Source organism: Ictidomys tridecemlineatus, chromosome 2 (genome assembly GCF_052094955.1).
Source record: "Ictidomys tridecemlineatus isolate mIctTri1 chromosome 2, mIctTri1.hap1, whole genome shotgun sequence".
Classification (NCBI taxonomy): domain Eukaryota; kingdom Metazoa; phylum Chordata; class Mammalia; order Rodentia; family Sciuridae; genus Ictidomys; species Ictidomys tridecemlineatus.
Window position 1 is genome coordinate 126,938,361 of NC_135478.1, and position 21,700 is coordinate 126,960,060.

Here is a 21,700-nt window from a genome sequence, read left to right on the forward strand (position 1 = left end):
ATACAAAGGAGCAACTCTGAGATGCAACAGCAAGAAGGGCTATCAGCACTCTCAGCAGGAAGGCTCCAGGCTCCTTCAAACCCACTGGCACCTCCACACTGGACTTGCAGGTGCCAGCTGGAATCCCCAGACAGAGGCCCTTGTGGTGGTAAACCTGTTGGCACCCAGGCTCCAGGCGCTGGCTGGTGTCCCAAAATGGGTGCATCCATATACAACCAAGCCTGGAGTCTCCCCCAAAGCAGTCCTCTAGGCCATGGCAGCAGAGGTAGTATCGATGGTTGTTGGCAGCAGGCAGAGGGTCAGCAGTAGCAGCAGCTGCAGGGGCATCTGAAACTGCAGCTATGGGAGCAGCTTGACCAGGCAATCTCCAGGGGTCAACAGCAGTGTCAGCTTCAGTTGCAGCTGGGGCAACAGTTACTTCTGTGGCAGCAGCAACCAGAAAGAAGACCTCCAGGAGATCTCAGGCTGGCAGCAGTGGAATCAGAGGCAGCAGCAATGGCAATAGTGGTACAGGCCCCAAATTGGATTTATACATATATGCTCAAGTGGAGGGCAGGAAGGAGAGAAAGAGAGACTCTTCCAGTTCCAAAGGGATCAGTGTTTTTGAAATATAAATTATGGTTCATATTGTTTCCTGGAAAAATAGTATAAAAATGTTAACAATATTCTTTTCATCAAGATAGGAAATGAAAGTCTAGAGGGGTTAAATACAGTCTCCAGGGTCACAAGGTTTGAAGTAAACTGTCCTGTGTGAAATAATAGGCAGGACCATGGACAGATACAAAGCACTTTGTGGCTGTCCTATCCCTCAGCATGCAAGAAAGTGACTGGCTCATAGACACAGCAGTGGGGCTTGGTTGGTCCTGTGAGATTCAGGTTTGTATTCCCTGGCAACAGTACGTCCCATGGAGGCAGAATTCCCACTTCACATCCATGGTCTGTACAAACATCATCCAGAGGGCTGGGTCATGTTCTGGGCAAGTGGCTGTGGCCGAGGAGTCTAAGGAGTGAAATTCCAGTGCCTGAGAGTTGAGTCAGAGGTGTTGGGTGGTAGAAATGGGTCAGGATTCCATAGTGAAAGAGGACTGCTGTTCCCAAGTCATTAATGTCTCTGGGACTCTTGTGGCAGAGATGTGATAGGCTGCTGGTGTGGGGTGTCTTAAATTTAGAAAGTAGGGTCAAATATAGCATATAACCAGAAATAAAATAGAGGACCAACTTTCATTCATTCATTCATTCATTCATTCATCATTCAGCAAACCTCCACAGTGCTTCCTATGTCCTGTAGCCTGTGATTGACCCTGAGAATATAAAAATACATGAGCTGAGGACCCTGCTTGGAGAATCCTATGGTTAGCAAACAATATCTTTGGGAAAAAAATACATATATGTGTATATATAAAAATCTCTTGATTGAAGATTGATCAGGAGATCTGAGGGAGTTCATATCTTCCTGAAGCACATGGGGTTAGAGTTGGACTCTATCACTGAAATAAAGTACTGAGCCAGAAATCTAGGGAAGTAACTGACTCACTATGCATGCACAGCACACAACAGGGGCTGCATGTAAAATAGTGTGGAGTGCAGCTGCTGCAGACACACATCAGATTATGTCAACAGAAGCTCTTTCAAGGGCCTGGAGAGGCATAAGCCATCGCTGTTATCATAGTCTACATCTTCCAGCTAATATTTGCCAAGCTTGGGGGCATGAAATATCAAACAGCTTCAGAATGAGCATAAGATTCTCTGCGGCTTTGCACTAACAGCCTTCTGAAAAGGTCTTGGTGGAAAATAATCTGTGAATAAAGGACAGAGGATGATTTAAAAAAGAATAACCAGGTCCTATCCTACAATTTGACTGGTAATATTTCTTTTGGTGGAAAATTCGTATGTGTTTGTTTGTTTATTTTCCTAAAGCCTTTCATTTGGGGCTATGTTATAGTCTATTACTGTTAGAAAGAGGCAATTGATCTCTGAGAAGCCAAGCATCTTTCTTAATTTCACACATCTCCTTCCGAGTCTTCAGTTTATTGAATTGTACGTGCTTCCTCTCAGTAGGGTAAATAGAGACTATTAGAATACACATTTTAAAAGGCATTTCTCATAGTCATATACATGGTCCAAACCATAAAGAAAAGATTATAAGATTTTGCTACATTGAGATTAAAATTCTTTTAGGTTGGGAGAAAAATCATAACCAAAATTAAGTCAAAAAATGAAGAAAATGTAAAATGTGCTAGAAATGTAATAGTGGGTGGCAGTGTTAATGTATTAGGACTCTTGCGATTAAATAAGAAATAGCTAGTACCCTAGTAGAAGAGTACACGCTGAACAAGTAAGTCCAATTTATGTCTCCTAATAACTTTTGAAAGTCATTAAGTGATTTGAGTTGATCTACTCGTATTTGAATTTTTGGTGGACGGACCATGGTTGAGGATAATAGAACTCCTAAATAATTAATTGGAAAATTTAATTGCACTTTATCTATTGCTATCTCTAGATTATAATTTTTTAATAAGTTTGTAAGTGTGGCATAACATTCTAGCAATGTGTTTTTAGCTTTGTGTGCCAATAACACATCATCCATATAGTGAAATATTTGTAGTTCAGGATTTTGATTTCTAAGTGGCTGGATTACTTTGTTAACATAAATTTGACACATAGTTGGGCTGTTAGCCATCCCTTGAGGGAGTACTTTCCATTCATATCTCTGATCAGGACCTTCATGATTTAGTGCAGGGATAGTAAATGCAAAACGTGGACTATCCTCAGGATGAATTGGAATTGAAAAAAAACAATCTTTAATATCTATAACTAAAACATACCAAGTTTTTGGCAAAGCAGACAATTGAGGAATCCCCGATTGAGCAGGTCCCATAATGACCATTTCATTGTTAATGGCTCTTAAATCTTGCAGTAATCTCCATTTACCAGATTTCTTTTTGATGACAAAAATGGGAGTATTATGGGGAGATACAGAAGGTTGTATATGTCCTTCCGCTAATTGTTGTTTGACCAGATCATGGGCTACTTGTGTCTTTTCTTTAGTCAAGGGCCACTGAGGAACCCATACTGGTCTTTCTGATTTCCATGTAATTTTTATTGTCTCAGTGGCCCTTTGTGAAAATCCAACCCATGTCTGTCTGTTCCTTGATCTATTTGTATTGGTGCTGCTATACATTGTTCTTGTCTTTCTAATCTTTTTCCTTTCCTAAAACCTTGTCTAGCCATAATAGTGGGTGCATTTTGATTGATATTATTTGTTAATGTCAAACCTAATTGATCTAAGACATCTCGTCCCCATAAATTTACGGGAAGATGATCCAATACATATGGCTGTATAGTTCCTTCACATCCTTCAGGATCCTTCCAATCTAATAGCATTGCACTTCTATCGGGATTAGTCGCCACTCCTAGGCCTCGAAGCGATTGAGTGGCTTGTTGTAATGGCCAATGTTTTGGCCATTCTTGACGAGAGATGATGCTAAGATCTGCACCTGTATCCAGTAGCCCATTAAATTCATGTCCTTGAATATTTAGTTTTAGCATGGGGCGAGAATCTAAATTTAAAGAAAGCATAGCCCAATCTACACCTGTGGAGCCTAATCCCTTGGAACCTCTTTCTACAACATGACTGGAAAATTTATCATGTAGGCTTGGTATTATTAGTAACTGTGCTATTCTATCTCCTGGTGAAATTACTGATATACCCTTTGGAGAACTGGCTATAATTTTTATTTCACCTTCATAATTGGAATCAATTACCCCAGGACTTATCAAAAGTCCTTTTAGAGTAGAAGAGCTGCGTCCCAATAATAAGCCTACTGTTCCTTTGGGAAGAGGTATATATTCCCCAAAGATAAACTTAAAATAACGCTTTTTACTCTAAACTTTTTAAATTTGGATTCATCAGGACTTAGTGCTGCAGAAAGGCATATGTGTCCAAAAAATGTACATAAGCCCAAGGTACTTTGGAAAGATATTCTAACAGGACAATGGAAAGGTCCTGACCCAGTAATTGTCTGGAATCGGGGGTCTGTTTGTGTGTTTCCACAGGAAGAACAGCAGCCGATTTGGATTCCAGAGAGATTAACCAAGGTTCTGACCCAGAACAGCAGCCGATTTGGATTTCAGAGAGATTAACCAAGGTTCTGACCCAGTGATTGTCTGGAGTCGGGGGCCTGTTTGTGTGTTTCCACAGGGAGAACAGCAGCTGATTTGGATTCCGGAGAGATTAACTAAAATCCTGACCCAGTGATTGTCTGGAGTCGGGGGTCTGTTTTTGTGTTTCCACAGAGAGAACAGCAGCCGATTTGGATTCCAGAGAGATTAACTAAAGCGATTTCTACAGACCAAAAAGAAGATGATTTAGCTCAAATCCATAATAGCTGATATCCAAAACTCCAATTTGGCTATCCTTACATCTGCGACAGAACCAGGATGCTTTTTTCAATATCTATTTTATTATTGCCCTTTCCCATATCATGAAGTTCTATTTTATTTTTTTGAGCTCATACAGACCTAGGTTAATGTTTTGCTGATCAGTTCTATTTTTTTTTTTTTTTTTTTTTGACTATAGAGTTTTTAAACATTGCAATAGAGATTTTACCTGTAAAAAGTTATAAGGCCTTTACTATTGTGTTATGTGTTGTATGTATTATGTTATGTGTGCACACTTGTGTTTTGTGTTATATGTTTGAATGTACGTATGTCCAATGTACATATTTCTATATATCATATATGATGAGCGCTCATGAAAAGATGGATCCAAATATTTTTTTTTTTTATTCACGTGATTTAAATGGTTTAATTTAAATTGGGTAAATAACTGTTAAGAATTGTTTTAATATGTAAACAAAAAAGGAGGTTAACAGATCTGTTTGTTTGCTCTCACCTTTAGTTTTCATTATATTTAATAATTCTCTTCACTATAATGTAAATTGTTAAGAAAATTGTTTTCTTTTAGTGTCTTCTGGAATGTTACCTAATTTTTTCTTTAGTCATTATTGCCAGAATTCCTATCTTCATCCCTGTGCCGGTGAAGACAAAGATAAAACTAATCTACAGTTTCTGCAATAGCCATCACTGAACTGCTTACAGAACTTACACTGAACTGCTTACAGAACCGTCAATTGACTTGGTATATCTTCCTCCCTTCTGCTTGTCATGATCATTCAGCTAAAATTTGGGGGTCAACAGAGGTGAGGCAAAGAACCTCACCCCCCCCCCCCCCCGCTGAGACCTCTCCACAGGTGTGGCTGTACTGGACCGGTAGTCAATGACGGGTAAGATCCAATTACAATGGTACCAACCTAAGACAGGAGGCTGACGCCCTGAGGTCAGCTCATCCGAAGACGGGTAAGGACCATATGTATTGGACAACCTAAGGCAGGCACGGTCCATAAGCCACATGCTTGTTGTTTAAACAGAGAGGGGGAGATGTTGAGAGCCACAGCCAAAGGGGCCCCAGCAAACTTCCAGCTGCCAGCAAGCTTCAGACTGCCCCAGCAACATCTAGCTGATTGGCTCCTCTGCGGTGATGTTCATTGGGCTGTTTCCCTGCCCTTCAGACTGCCAGCTGATGATTGGCTCACAGCTGCCCCAGCAACATCTAGCTGATTGGCTCCTCCACGGAGCTGCTCATTGGGTGACTTCTTTGGCTCTGCCCACGCAACCCAGCCAATCGGCCTCAAGAGGAGGAGGATTGTGGGAGGAAAAGGCTGGTGTGGGGGAGAGAGGCTTGTGGAAGCCGGTGGTGGCAGTTGGGCTCTGAGGGTTTTTCCCTGGAGCTGTTTTGTTTGGCGTTTGTAGTTCTAAAAATAAAGTTAGTTTCTTTTTGACAAGTGGCTCCTGATTTGTGCCAAGCCAGACTTCGGCATTAACTGTTCAATGTCATTGGAATAGATTAAAATTAACACTCAAGTCCAGTGATTATATAGCAAAATGAGCATTCTTACAGTCTCCCTATTAAGAGTAAAATTTGGTGAAACAATGTTCCAGGGAGAAATTTTGCAATGTAATTTTAAAACACTAAAAATATTTATATTTAGAAAAAATCTACTCTAAAGGAATTATAAGATAAATGTTCTCCTTTTTAGGAATTTTTTATGCAAAACAAGTGTGCTAAGATGGAAAAAGAGGGGGTAGTTTAAAAAAATTCATTTTAATTAGTTTTACATGATATCAGAATGCATTTTGGCACATTGTACATAAATGGAGTATAACTTTTCTTCTGGTTGTACATGATGTGGAATGACAATGGTTATGTAGTCATATATGCACATAGGGTAATAATGTCTGATTTATTCCACTCTCCTTCCTACCTCCATAGCCCCTACCCTCCTTTCACTCCCCACTGTCTAATCCAAAGTACCTCTATTTTTCCCTAGCACCACACCACCATTATGAATTGGCATCTGCATATCAGAGAAAAAATTAGGCCTTTGGTTTGGGGATTGCCAGCTCCACCCATGTACCTTCAAATATCAAAATTTCATTCTTTTTTAAGGCTGAGTAATATTGCATTGTGTATATATACTATGTTTTCTTTATCCAATTCATCTGTTAAAGGCTATCTATCTTGGTCCCGTAGTTTGGCTATTGTGAATTGAGCTGCTATCAACATCGATGTGGCAATATCACTGTAGTATGCTGATTTTAAGTACTTTGGATAAAAATGAGGAGTGCGATAACCGGGTCAAATGGTAGTTCCATTCCAAGTTTTCTGAGGAATCTGCATACTGCTTTCCATTTGGTTGCACCAATTTGCAGTCCCACCAACAATTTAAGAGTGTGCCTTTTCCCACACATCCTTAGCAACATTTATTGTTGCTTTGTATACTTGATAATTGCCATTCTGACTAGAGTTAGATGAAATCTTGGAAACACATTCACAATCCATGAGTTGTAATCAGGAGAGCTCAGACTTTTTTATTTTATTTTTATGTGGTGTGGAGGATCGAACCTAGCGCCCCGTGCATGCCAAGCGAGCGTGCTACCGCTTGAGCCACAAGCCCAGCCCGTTAGATGAAATCTTAATAGAATAGTTTTGATTTTCATCTCTCCAATTGGTAGTGATGTTTTTGATTTTATAAAGAAATACGAATGCAGTAATCCCTTATTCTCAAGGTGATATATTCCAAGACACTCAGTGGATGCTTGAAACCAAGAATAGTACTGAAATACATATGTACAATGTGTTTTCCCTATATACGCATACCTGTCTATGATAAGGTTTAACTTATTAGTTAAATCTTATAGTAGATATAGTAAGATATTAACAATAATTAATGAGTAAAATAGAACAATTACTGTATTCGATAAAATAGGGGTTACTTAAAAATCAAGCAGTAGAATATCATGACAATTGATCTGAAAACTAAGGCAGCCACCAAGTAATTAACGGGCAGGTATCCTATACAGTGTGAGCATGCTGGACAAAGGGAGGATGTTTCCTGTCCTGAAGGAGATGGAACAAAGCTTTCATCATGCTACTCAAAATGGTACACAGTTTGAAACCAATTAACTACTTATTTCTATAATTTTCCATTCAATATTTTTGGACCAGGATTGACTGGGAGTAACTGAAACTTTAGAAATTGAAATTGCAGAAAAGTGGGGACTACTATAACTGATATTTATTGAGAGGTTATTTTATACCACTGTTCTAAACTTTTTCCAAGCACTTCCTTAATGATCACAAAAATTCCTCAAGATACTACTACTGTTATTGTGATTTATGTTTTCAGTTTAGCAAAATAAGATTTAACATGTTAGCAATTTATGCAGGATAAATATGAGTCAGGGTCTCATTCTTGAGTCTGTCAGCTCTAGATTCTGGCAAGTCAGCCCCTAGGAACCCACTCACTCACTTGTCCCGTGTCTTTTTCTTTGGGGGATTGAATCCAGAGGTGTTTTTGCAACTGAACTACATCTCCAGTCCTTTTTATTTTTTGAGACAGTTTTTCCCTAAGTTACTCATGCTGGCCTCCAACTTGTGATCCCCCTTCAACAGCCTCCCCAGTAGCTGGAATTACACACATATCACCATGTCTGGCCTTCTCACATCTAATAAATATCAGAGTCAGGATATGACTCTGAGTCCTTCAGCTCTCGATCCTGAAGAGTTGGCCCCTAAGATCCATGTACTTTCCCCACTAATATAAGTGGAGACTGAAAATCATCCAAATGTTCAGCATTAGAGGCACACATTGTGAACATCATTAGAAATCATATGACAGAAAAAAGTGCATTGCCGTGGAAAAGGGACTCAGTAATTATATAATGAGAACCTGAACTTGCAAAAAGAGTTTTGATGTGAGACATTTTGGTTGAATTCTAAGAATCTCACTTTCAAGTCCCTTTCACTTAAGGTGAAAACAGTTTCACTCTGTGTCCAAACTTTGAAATAAGCTGAGTCACTTCAAATTTTAAAAAAATTAATTTTGAAAGCTATCAGACACTAAGAGTTGTGAACCAGAAGTTTTACCACATGGCTATGATATTTTAGCTGAGGAGTGGAACCGTACACAGCCCTTAGTTTATGAAGTGCAAAGATGCAATGTAAATTCAAACTGTCAATGTGGTTTTTCTCATGCTGTTAGTTTGGTATTAGCTGTTGCTATAATTTAGAGTCTTATCTTAAGTCCCAATCACTGCTTCTCACTCACTGAAAAATGTGCACCCAAATAATAACTTTAAAATGGGATTGGATCTAATGGCAGACCTTGAAGTAACCTACAAAATGCTACACATTGTTCATTTATCAGAGATCATTCTGAAGAAGGATGCTTATAAAGATTGCTGAGAGAAGAAAAACCATCTTCCAGCAGGTTCACCTTGGACAAAGACTCAGTCCTTCAGCCAGTCTCTCTGATTCCTCTTCTTGTTTGGTTTTCTTTAGATTGCTGACACTAGTTTTAGCAGGAAATCCTGATAAGCCAGTTTGGTAACAAGGCCCCATCCTGTATATCCAATCAAGTTCATCTACTTTCACCCCTGGCATCTAATCAAGCTCTGCTTCCTCTCCACCCTTGAGACTAACCACATTACTCCTACTAATTTTCTATCCACTGACTCTCTCATCTGCCCTTTGGCTGTTGTATTGAAAGTTGAGTTTAATAGTCTCTCCCCTATTGCAATAATCTTCAATAAAATCTGTCTTACTACTTTTAACAAGTTCTTGGTAAATAGATTTTCAACACCTTAACATCACAAAAAAAAATGTCAAAAATCCCAGAATGGACAATGGGGAACATGGAAAAATGCTGAGAATTTAATGTCAAGGTCATCCCTATTGCTAATTACAGTAGGTGTTGATTCACCCCTGAACTCTTCACAGGGAAATTCATCTTGAATTATGAGGTTTTGGACTATGGAAGGAATCAGAACTGCATCCCTTGCTTACCATATAATTGTCTAACACAAATATAGGAAATAATCTGAAAGAAGATGTGCCAGAATTTTTGTCGGTGCCTTTCTAGATACCTGTTTTGACAATGCAATCTGTTCTTATTATCTGAAGATTCCATACATGCAAATTCTCCTACTAGCTAAAATGTATTGATTCTTGTAATCAATGCTTTGTGACCACATATGCAGCAAGGGAAAAAATTTGAGTCACCAGATGTGTATGTTCACAGCTGAGGTTGAACAAGGCGATAATCTGCCCTCTGGTTTCAGCTCTCATACTAATAGCAAGTGTCCTGTTTTCCATATATTTAGTGTGACATTCTTTATAATTCTGTGCTTTTTCTTGGTGTTTTTCCATTTAAAATGATCTCCAAAAATGTAATGCAGAAGTGCTGTCTAGAGTTCCTAAGCACAAGCAGATTGTGATGTGCCTCATGTAGAAATATGTGTTACGTAAGCTTCCTTTGGGCATGAATTATAGTGTGAGTGGCTGTAGATTTAATGATTAACATTAAACACATATTAATCATTCAATACATATTACATAAGGTGTCTTTTAAAACAACACACAAAATGGTCATGTACTGAAAAAAAATATATACTCTTGATTACTCTCCAGGAACCTAACCCTGTGTTTTCCCTATGAGGTCTGGTATAGTGTTCACTAATTCAGAATTCATGGCAATTTTTTTAGGACATAATTAATCATTAGAATTGCCTGTATATTACTTATGTAATAAAAGTGCATTATTTCTGAAAATCGGGTTGTATGTTGTTTTAGTCAGCTTTTTGGCTGCTGTGATTTAAGGACCCAACCAGAACAATTGTGGAGGAGGAAAAGTTTATTTAAGGGCTCTTGGTTTGGGAAGTCTTAGCCCATAGAAGTCTGGCTCCATTTCTCTGGGCTTGAGATGAGGCTGAACATCATTGTGGGAGTGTGGCTGAGGGAAGCAGAAAGAGACAGACTCCACTCTCCAGATACAAAATATGTACCCCTGCCTTGAACCCTTCCTCCAGCCACACTCCACCTGCCTCCAGTCCCACTCAGTTAATCCCATCAAGGATTAATTAACTGATTGTGTTAAGACTCTCACAATCCAATCATTTCTCCTCTGAACCTTCTTGCATTGTCTCACATGTGACCTTTTGGGGTACATCTCACATCTGAACCATAACATGTAGCAGCACAGGTCCACCTGAAGATGGAATCTAGAGGAAAGAAGATGGTTGTGGACTGAGCCTAGGAAGAATGTTCAATCTCAGCCTTCCTCAGAGGTCGGAGCTGTTACAGTCATCCCTCAGCTGGGAAGTAAGGCTCAGGGGTGGAACTTGTCTCTGTCAAATGAGCAGGCAGAACTTGGACCAGTGTTTGTCATTGAAGTTGGAATGGACCATGAGTATAAATGCATGCTTCTAGTGCATTTTATCAGTGTAGAAAATTAAATAAAGAGATGTTGTGCTGTCTTCTGTTGAGTAGCTGGCAAAGAATAGAATGAGCTACAGGACCCAAAGCCTATGTCCTGTCCGCCTCATCCACTCACAAAAGGAAAGGAGGACTGACTCTGTACTTGGGTGGCCTCCAGGGTATCGGGTCACTGCCCATGTACTTCTAACAGCTGACTTGGAATTGCCCTCCTCCAGTCCAGAGGCTGTTATGTTTTTTTCTGATTTCTTCTCTCTCTTTGCAGTTCCACCTCTGACAGAGCTCAGTCACCATGGATGCAAGTGAATACCGGAGGAGAGGGAAAGAGATGGTGGATTATGTGGCTGACTACTTGGAAGGCATTGAGGGGCGCCCCGTCTACCCTAATGTGGAGCCTGGCTACCTGCGTCCCCTGATCCCTACTGAGGCTCCCCAGGAACCAGAAGCATTTGAGGACGTTATCAATGACCTTGAAAAGATAATCATGCCAGGGGTAAGTGTATATCCAAAGTCAGAGAAGAGGAAAGCTAGTGCTAATGTAGTACCTACTGGACACCATGCAATTCACATCTATTATTTCCAAGAATTCTCAGAACAGGTTAGGGAGAAATTTCTATCATTTTTATCTTATATCAGAGGCAACTGAATCACAAGAGATTAGGTGCTCCACTTAAGTTCACACATCTAGTAAATGATGGAGCTTGGGTGCCAATCCAGATCATGCAGACTCCAAGTAAAACAAGTGGGCTATCTTTTGAGGCCCAGTCCCTGCCGCAAGACACTTGGTACCTGCAGAGTGTTATCATATGCTGGTAAGAGGAAACAAATCCCTGATTACTGATTGCAACTAATTAATTGCCCCAAACAAAGCATACTCCTATCATTGTTGTGCTCACCAAATGGTAGATCATATGGATAGAGAAAAAATTTTGCTCATTTTGTTTGAGTGGGCAACATGACACTGCTTCACCCCAGAAAGTGCAGATTAGCCCAGCCCCAAAGAAGCAGGACCTGTTGCCATCCCTGATACCCAGTGAGGGGAACAGAGGGCTGGCATGAGACCTTATTTCAGATCTGTGTTCCTACGGTATGATTTTCCCCATCAAGGAATTCATCTTAAAGCCCTTGAATTACTGTGGGCTCTCTGAACAGGCCGGCCTCCCCCTGACACATGGATGAGGATTGTCAAACCTCTCATCCTGTGTGGCTACTTTAATTTCCACAAACAATATGCAAAGTCCCAGCCTGGCATTGGTGGCGTTGGCAGATGGATCCCCACCCTCTGCGCTTCTGTGGTTGCAAGATCAATAAAAAGCAAATGTATTAGACACGGAGCAGGAGGAGTCTAGGATCACTGAGATTCAGTCCCTCATTTTCAGACAGAATGCAGAGGCCCTGAGGTGGACCCAGATCCAGGGCCTGGGGGCTGAGACTTAGGTCCTCAACTTCAGAGACAGTTCCTTGGTTCCAGGGCACTTCTTATGGCACCCTCCTTTCATAATACATAAAACCCATACAGAGGAGTATGGGAGGGGGGCATTAAAGTCCTCCTGCTGGACTAGACAGGAGTATTTACTGCTCAGAGCAAAGCTGGGAAACACATGGCTGCGGGGCTGGGTCCCTGGGGGTAGTCCAGGCCTCCCTGTTGCAGGTCTGTGGTCGCAGGGAAAGTAGGTGAGTGCTCTGCTCTAAATAGAGAGTGAGATTGGGACCATCAGCCCAATGTGGTTGTGAATCTTAGCAGAGAGTGAAGCAAAAAAGGACATGTCCCAGTCAGGAACGACTCTTGCCTTCCCCAGGTTTCCAGAAGCAGGTAAGGGGGAAACAGAGCTGGAAGCAGTGTGGGGCTTCTGGTTCCCTGAAGGGAGGCTAAGACCCCAGGCCACAGTCTTACTGTCCTGGGCCCTGGGCACTTGTACCTTTTTAGGCTCCTTTCTTCATAGAAATATGCAAAATTAAGCTGAATATATTAGTGTTATAGGTACATTTTTTTCCCCTTTGACTAGCAAGTTCACATTTTTTTTTATCTTAAAAGAAAGCATGTCCTGGCCCCTAAATCTTTTGTGGACCCCCAGTCTGCTGCAATGAATGCAGCATTTCACCTGTGCAGCTCCTCATGGCTCTAAGATTCACTGTCATCTTCCACATTAGAACCTCAGCCCAAATGCACTAAGCATCTTCCTCTCCCTCTCTCCCTTCATGGATCCCTAGTCCTGGCTGACTTGGAAGTGTCCATAGTTTCAGTGGGACCTACGGAAAACTCTCAGCTCTTGGTGAGCTTTCTCAGTCAACTACCTTCCCAATCAAGATTGCTCATGCCACATCTTGGACATTATATACTTAATAACTAGTTCCATGGAGAAAATAAATATTTGCATCTTTGTCCAGACTGTATGACATGATGTCTCAGTCAGGTTTCTATCACTATAGCAAACACCTGAGATAATCATTTTATAAAGAGAAAAGGTTTGTTTTACATCACAGCCTCATATGTTTCAATTCACGGTCAGTCGGTCCTATTGCTTTAGGTCTGTGGTGAAGTAGCACATCATGTGGGGGAGCACATGGTGGAGCAAAAACCACTCATCTCATAGTTGAAAGAGAAAAACAGGAAGGGACCAAGGTCCCACATTCCCCTTCAAGGGCATAACTTCAGTGACCTAAAGACTTCCCTCTAGGCCCTACCTCCTAAGGGCTCCACCACCTCCCAATAGCACCACCTTGGGGAGTGAGCTGCTAACACAGGAGCCTTTGGGGAAAACTTAAGAACTAACCTCTAGCAGGGAGTCAGAACAAAGGCTATGCCTACTTGTTGGTGCAGCGACTTGTGGTAGTGTTGTGGTATTTTTGCTGATGATGTCATCGGTGGTACAATTTTTCCAAAAGGAGCCATCAACTGGCTTGGTGTATCTTCCTCCCTTCTGCTTGTCATGATCGTTAAGCTAAAATTTGAGGGCCAACAGAGGTGAGGCAAAGAACCTCACCACCCTGCTGGTACAAAGACCTCTCCACAGGTGTGGCTGTATACTGGACGGGTTGTCAGTGACGGGTAAGATCTAATTGCAGTGGTACCAACCTAAGACAGGAGGCTGACGCCTTGAGGTCAGCTCATCAGATAACGGGTAAGAACCATATGTATGTACTATTGGACAACCTAAGGCAGGCACGGTCCCTAAGCCACATGCTTGTTGTTTAAACAGAGAGGGGGAGATGTTGAGAGCCACAGCCGAAGGGGCTCCAGCAAACTTCTAGCTGCCAGCAAACTTCCAGCTGCCGGCTGATGATTGCCTCACAGCGGCCCCAACAACATCTAGCTGATTGGCTCCTCTGTGGTGATGCTCATTGGAGATGCTCATTGAGCTGTTTCCCCACCCTTTCAGACTGCCAGCTGATGATTGGCTCACAGCGGCTCCAGCAACATCTAGCTGATTGGCTCCTCTGTGGTGATGCTCATTGGGCTGCTTCCCTGCCCTTTCAGACTACGGAGCTGCTCATTGGGGGACTTTTTTGGCTCTGCCCACGTGACCCAGCCAATCGGCCTCAAGAGCAGGAGGCTTGTGGGAGGTGGAGAGGTGTGTGTTGGTGTGAGAGGCTTGTGGGAAGCCGGTGGTGGCAGTTGGGCTCTGAGGGTTTTTCCTGAGGAGCTGTTTTGTTTTGCATGTGTGGTTCTAAAAATAAAGTTAGTTTCTTTTGACAAGTGGCTCCTGAATTGTGCCCAGCCAGACTGCGGCACCTACTTAGGTGGCTTCAACGACATTGATTTCTCACAGTTCTAGAGGCTGGAAGCCTGAGATCAAGGTGTTAGGTTCTGGGAGGCCCTCTTCCTGGATAACAGCAGACTTCAGATATTCTCACATGGAGGAAGAGAGCTAGCTCTCTGGTCTCTTCTCAGAAAAGCCCTAATCCTGTCAGGAGGACTCCACTGCCATCATTTGATGGGTTGGAGTTTCAACTTGTGAATTTGGTGTGTGGGGGGAGGGGGGACAAACATTCAATCCATGGCCACCAATGTTGGTTTGAGGTGGCTTCCTTGCTACTCTGGCTCCCGGCACCCCTGGGCCCCTAAGGGTACTAACTAGGTCACAGAATGGTGACTGTCTGTTTATGGACCTCCTCCTCTTATCCACCTTGAGCTTTTCCTCTGTGCCTAATTCAGGTGTGGCACAGAGCAGGTGTTTCCTTGGACTGGGATGGAGGAAGGCAGGCATCTCACAGTCAGGGCCAGGAGGCTGGGGGACAGTGGCCAGTCTGAGGGACCGAGGGGGCAGGGAGTATACCAGAGGGATGCTTGGCAGGAGGGACTGGTTTGTACAGGAGAGTTAGGAGGCGGCCGTGAGACAAGATGTGTGTTTGGGATCTGACTGAAGAAACCTAAAAATTCAGGAATTTTAAAAAAAGAGAGATTTAGATTTGATTTTTTAGAGCCCTCAAGAGAACAGTGCCTTCTCTGACCAGACACCCTGCTAAGAACTTAAAACACAATGCCATTTTTAGAGACTTCACTTGTTATGGCTGGTTCATTTTAACCAGTGATAATGATGTTCCATTTTTACTTTAAGGATATATAGCATTTCCTTCTTACCTAGCAAATATATACAAATATAAAATAAAAAGAGTTCCTTTACTGTAGTATCAGGTGAAATGTAGATGCTACAAAATGTTTGGAGGAAGGTCTTAGGATGACTGAAATTGAAGACATGCATCCAAGCCAAGGTCAGTTGCTCCACCAGCCAGGAGCACAGAGGGCACCTGAGTCCCTGCTCCTGGTGCGGCCTGCTTCCCCTCTCACCTGAGTAATTGCTCCGCCTTTCCACAGGTGACCCACTGGCACAGCCCCTATTTCTTCGCCTACTTCCCCACAGCCAGCTCGTATCCATCCTTGATCGCAGACATGCTGTGTGGAGCCATCGGCTGCATAGGCTTCTCTTGGGTGAGTGTCCTGGTGATCCTTGGGGGGCAGTCCCTGTGTAGGGAGATGGCCTCTGTATACACAGGACATGAGCAGATGGCTATGCTGCCTGTGAGCTGCAGGTCATTTTGCAGAGAGGAGGGAAAGATTAGCTCCAAGAGGGTGCCTTTAAAGGAGGGAGATTTCCAATGGGGAGAAGTTGACAGAGAAGCAAGAGTGCTTTATGGAAAGGTATCCACAACCTGAGGTCAGTCCTACACACTGATGTTTTTTATAAGCATTTAGTTTAAATCAAAACCACAGCCCAAGGCTGGAAATCTGCATTTCCCTAAAACAGACAAGAGGATTTCTATACATTCCAACGTTTGAGACCGATACTGCCCTTGTCTCATTCCATCTTCCTCTCTCCAGGGCTACTGCCCCAGGAAGGGCCCCAGCCCAGCAGATGGGCCCAGTGTGTAGTGTGCGGGTGTCTGGAAATGGGCCCATTGCCTGCATGATGGCCACTAGTCTCATCCTATCTGACTTAAGATGCCTAGAAAGTTCCTTGCTCAGAAAGCAGTAAGCCTGGCTCTTCCTGTGGTTCTCTGCACCAGCACAGAGCTTCAGGGAAGATTCTTTTCAAAATTCAGAGAGGTCAGAAGCAAAGACTCCTGCTGACCATCACTGGGCCCAGGGATGCCCATGCTGTGAGGAGTTCTACCAAACTTGGAGTCTGTCTCGGACCTTCTAAGTCTGGAGTGTTCTCCTGATCTGTGCCTGGGAGTGGATGGCCTTCTGAATATTAACTCATGTTGAGGGCCTGGGATACTGAAAGTAGAGGCTGATTTTTTTTTCAATTCACAGCACCAAGAAGCAGGGCTCAGCCTAGCTGGTGGCTTTATCTACTCAGCACCAATTGTTCTTTCGACTGGAGGTCAGCAGGTGCTGGTGCTGGGTCAGCAGGTGCTGGTGCTGGGTCAGCAGGTGCTGGGCCAACAGGAACGGCTGATGAGGTTCATCCAGTTCCTACCACAGCTGACTACATTGCTCCTCTGTTGAGAACCCGGGATGCCTTCCTTGTGAGTCATAGCTGGCCCCGGGCACTAGCAGTGTAACCAGGCCTGGCACAGCTTCTTCGAAAGAACATTTTCTTTTCATTAGATAGTGTAGCAAGTTTTGTGTGCTTCTGCTAGTCCCAAGTTTTCTGTTCCTCCAGGGCGACTTGGCACATCAATCTCCAATTACATCTGTTCTTTCTAGGATAGTCTGATTCTCTTGGGCCTTTGAAGGGGTACATCCCTGTCTTGGAGGCTGTGTTGCCTGAAAGCTATAGTTCCTAGCAGGGAGTACATCTTCCTATGCCTGAATCTAAATTAAGTCAGGATGGGGTATAACCTACCAGGATGGAGCTGACCTGACCAGCAGGGAGAAGGACCTCACTTCTTTTTATGCAACGTATCATCATGCTGATATACACAGGGAGACATGAGAACACCCTTAGCACCACATTTGGGTCCTTTACGTGGAGCCTTAGATGAAGATGGAGGCTTAATCCATCTTTGGATGGGAACAAGGCCCACCTGCCACCTCCTGTTTGCAATAAGGGAGAGTCCAGAGGCCCAGGTCATCAGGAGCTTAAAATACAAGATCAATGGCTTATCCAGGGATGTCCAGTGGATAAAAGCAGCCCAGCACCCACTTCCTTAACTCCATCCTAAACTCTTTCCATTCTCTTGTGACCATGGAGGACGGCCCACCAGTGGGTCTTTCTAGATCCTTCTATAAGCAGTGAATACTGAGCAAGTATGCAGTGCCCATGGGGTGAAGCACACTGGAGTAAGGTTCACAGTGGTACCCATGCACTTTTTCCCAGCCTTGCTTGGTTCTTAGTTAAGTGGCACATATTTGAGACTTGTTTCAGCTATTTAATGATATCTGAGATTGGGTGATTTTTATCTAGGGTTCAGCAGGTGTTTAATTCCTTCTGCTCCTTCCAAAATTATGTGGCATCTGGCCTCCTTGCTCTGGCACTGGCCCCTAGACAATCCATGATTGTGTGTGCGTGTGTTTGTGTGTTTGTGTGTGTGTGTGTGTGTGTGTGTGTGTGTGTGTATGTTCGAGGTGACATCTCTAGGCACAGTTCAGGGATCACCTCATGTGACCCAAGTCTGTGATGGAGAAATGATAAGGATGGTGAGTTCACCATGTCAGGAAGGGCCACTGAGACATGCAGAGACTTGCACATAGGAAGCACATCCCTTCTAGTGGTAGATCTAGGAATTTTTCCAAGTGAGGGACAGGGAGGCAAACTCCCCTTTATGAAGGTCTCAGCACAGTTGCTCAGAATAGTCCTTTAGTTATGTATTAGTCTGGGAGAGACGTGGAGCCCTACTGCCAGCCCTCCCATGGAGTAAGGTACTGTAAGTATGCTGCTGGTTCTCTGAAACTAAGAAGGGAGAGCATAACCTTGTCTTTGTCCATTTTCTGATACTATAGCAGAATGTCAGAGACTGGGTAATTTGTAGACAATTGAAATTCATTTGGCTTAGAGTTTGGTAGGCTGGGAAGTCCAAGAACTTGGTGTGGTATCTGGCCTTTTTTGCTGCATCATAACTTGGTGGAGGAGCAAGTGAGCATGCCTGAGACAGACAGGACATCCGGCTAACCTCCTCCCTTTTATAACTAATGCACTCCTCTAATAGCAGCCTAATTCATTCATGAGGGTTATGCCCCTATGATCTCATCATCACTCTTAAAGGCCCCAACTCTTGACACTCTCACATAGGGAGTTCCATTTTATGCAATTTGGGGAAACATATTCAGATAATAGCAAGCGTACGATTAATTCCTACCAGGGAGTGGATGTTTTAAATAATTTTAAAACTTTTTAAAAAAATAGGGCTGGGGATATAGATCAGTTGGTAGAGTGTTTGCCTTGCATGCACAAGGCCCTGGGTTCAATCCCCAGCACCACAAAAAAAAAAGAAAGAAAGAAGAAAGAAAGAAAGAAAGAAAGAAAGAAAGAAAGAAAGAAAGAAAGAAAGAAAGAAAGAAAGAAAGAAAAGAAAGAAAAAGAAAACAGATCGAAATAAGTTATCCTTTGTCTTTCCCTTGTATTCCAAGCAGACAAGAAGCAGAGGGCAGCTGCCCTTGGTTTATCCCTTCTCTCTCACCCACAGGCAGCGAGTCCAGCATGCACAGAACTGGAGACAGTGATGATGGACTGGCTTGGAAAGATGCTGCAGCTGCCAGAGGAGTTTTTGGCTGGAACAGCTGGAGAAGGGGGAGGAGTGATCCAGGTAAGACAGGGTAAGGTGGGGAGGACAGCTTGATGGGATTCATGGGTTCCACAATGGCCACAAATGTGGGTGGAAAAGGGGGCACGTGCGCAGCTTTCTGCTGTGTCCTCTTTATTTCTTCCAGAGAATAAACAAAGCTGAGCTCTGAGGAAAATCCAGGTCTTGGAGAAGGCAGGATCTGGATTTGGATCCCAAGCTGTCTGTCACTAGCTTTAGGCAGGACACTGACTTCCCCAGTCTCCCAGTCATGATTGGTAGCATAGTTGGCTAATTCATAGCATAGCGGAGCAGGTGCACAGAAATAGAAACAACCAAATTTATGTTGCTTTTTCCATTGCCTAGATCCCGGCAATGTAAGCTCTATCACATAGTCATTCCCAACAGATATATGTTCAGTGTTAATAATCCTTTAATTTTCATAACAGCACAATGAATTAGGGAGCCCTATTTTACAGAAGACGAAACTGAGGCACAGAACATCAGTTAACTTCCCTTTTGCTCCAGGTGGTAATTTATAGGCCATATCTTTATGACACAGAGACTGTAATCTCACCACCACCACCACCACAGGACCCTGTTCCCACCTTAAGTGATAGTTGTGGCTGCATTTCAATGAAGATAAATGTCACTTATCTATGAACCAATTGTTTGCCTAAAGATGCTGCTGTTTCTATGCATACATTTAATTCATTCTCTTCACTTAATATATATCCTAACTAAACTAGGAGGCAATCTCCAGTACTGAGACTACTCAACAGGACTAGGGGTTTTAAATCCACATCTATTAGGTTTCTATTGCTGCCTAACACATTACCACCCCCCATAACACATGTTAGTGAATTCAAACAAATGTATTATTATCTTACAGTTCTTCTACTCAGAAGTCTGACCTGGGTCTTATAGGGTAAAATCAAGGTTGACACTTTGGAGGTCCAAGGGAAGAATCCATTTCCTCACCTTTCCCATCTTTGAGAGACTTCTGGAAATCCTTGTCCCATGCCCACACCTCCATCTGCAAAGCCACTATGCTTCTGCTCTCTAACCTTTCTTTCATGGTCACTTTTTCTTACCACAAATGAGAAAGTGGGTCAAAACACCCATGTGATTGGATTGGGTCCACTCAATAATCTAAGATAATCTCCCCAAGTCAAGGTTCTTAACTTAATCACATCAGCAAAGTCACTTTTCCCTGTGAGGCAAATAGTCACAGGTTTGGGGGGACTGACACCTGAAATCTTTGGGGATGGGAGATACATTATCTCAGTAGCCAGCATGAGCTATGGGAGAACGTGTGTACATAGCAGTTTTCTGGACTATTCAAATTCAACAGGTCTTTGATGGGTGCAGCCCTGTGAATTCTAACTCCTTCTGATGCAAAATGAGCAGGTCACACCAGTCATGGATGGCTTCCTTCTCTGTGACCACCTGACCATGGACACGCTCAAAACTGTTCCCTCTGTGAGCTCATCTCACCCCACACATTCTCTGGTTATCTTACTCTAGCATATATAAGTCATTCTGAATGGGAAGCTGATTAAAATGAAATATTAGCTATATTGTAAGCTTTGATAGGATGGTGTGAATCCCACTTTTAAATACAACAGTGACAACATTCTTGCAAATTCAAAATACCTCAGCTCCCCAAGACAGGTTTCTTCTTATCAGAGATAATGAGGCCACTCCCATACTCTGGTCAAGGTCAAAGAAAAGGCACCATGTATGGGCTGGGGTTGTGGCTCAGTGATTTAGTACAGCGCTTGCCTAGCATATGTGAGGCACTGGGTTCGATTCTCAGTCCTGCATATATAACGATAAAATAAAGGTCCATTGACAACTAAACAAATATTTAAAAAATAATAATAAAAGACATCATGTCACAGGTGCCCTTTGGCCTTGTGGGCAGGCTGCTGCTCCTGGCCCCCACAATGGCTGGTCAGTTTCATTTCCCCGGGGTGAAGTACAGACAGGTTTCTCATTTCTGGTATTTGAGTCCTGAATTTCCATAGGATGCTGTTGTCCTCCTTGTCAATAAAGAGCAAGCCTGAGTGTTCAGAGACAGAAAAAAAGGCAGCTACGATCAGGATGGGAGTGGTGCAGAGGAACTGCCCACAGGGGCCCTGGGTTTGGCTCTAGTTGACTCAATCCCAAGCTGGTCTCACCCTTCACAACAGGCCTGATGCTGGAGGCAGATTCACTTTTTATTGTATTCCCATACATTTTGCCAAGATCTACTTTTCCATTAGTTCATTCACTTGGGCCCCTTAGCATTTGGTAACTCCTACTAATCCAAGACTCAACTTACATTAGAAGATTTTTCTTCTAAGGTATCTTAGTTAATGTTTTAAGTCACTTCTACTCTGTTTTTCACATGCTTCAATTTCTACATAGTGGAAAATGCCTCTTTCATAATTTCTGTCTTTAAATAATTTCCTTTGTTTTTGTCATTTTCTTCTGTATATTTTCGGGAGAATTTCTGATGGTTTTCTCTACATCATTCAGCTTTCCACACCACCAAGATTTTGCCTATCTTGGATCTATGATTTTATTTTTAAAAAATACTGTCCCCTTTCTACTTAGAAAGGGGGAAATTAGACATTCATTGTAAAAATAAATGAATACGGTAACCATTTTGAGGCATGATTCCCCTCAGAGTTATTAGTGTTTTTTTAATACCTA

The 21,700-nt window shown here is 42.7% G+C and overlaps 1 protein-coding gene across 4 annotated transcripts in view; it reads left to right on the top strand.

Moving 5' to 3' along the window:
• Ddc (dopa decarboxylase) overlaps positions 1–21,700 on the top strand; it is a 119,816-nt gene that overhangs the window by 25,096 nt on the left and 73,020 nt on the right. For all 4 annotated transcript variants that reach the window (XM_078039747.1, XM_078039748.1, XM_078039749.1 and 1 more), the window contains exons 2-4: positions 11,100–11,327; positions 15,651–15,764; positions 18,905–19,024. In XM_078039747.1, coding sequence (XP_077895873.1) covers positions 11,127–11,327; positions 15,651–15,764; positions 18,905–19,024 — 435 coding nt within the window. In that variant the 5' untranslated portion in view covers positions 11,100–11,126. The remainder of the gene's footprint in view (positions 1–11,099; positions 11,328–15,650; positions 15,765–18,904; positions 19,025–21,700) is intronic.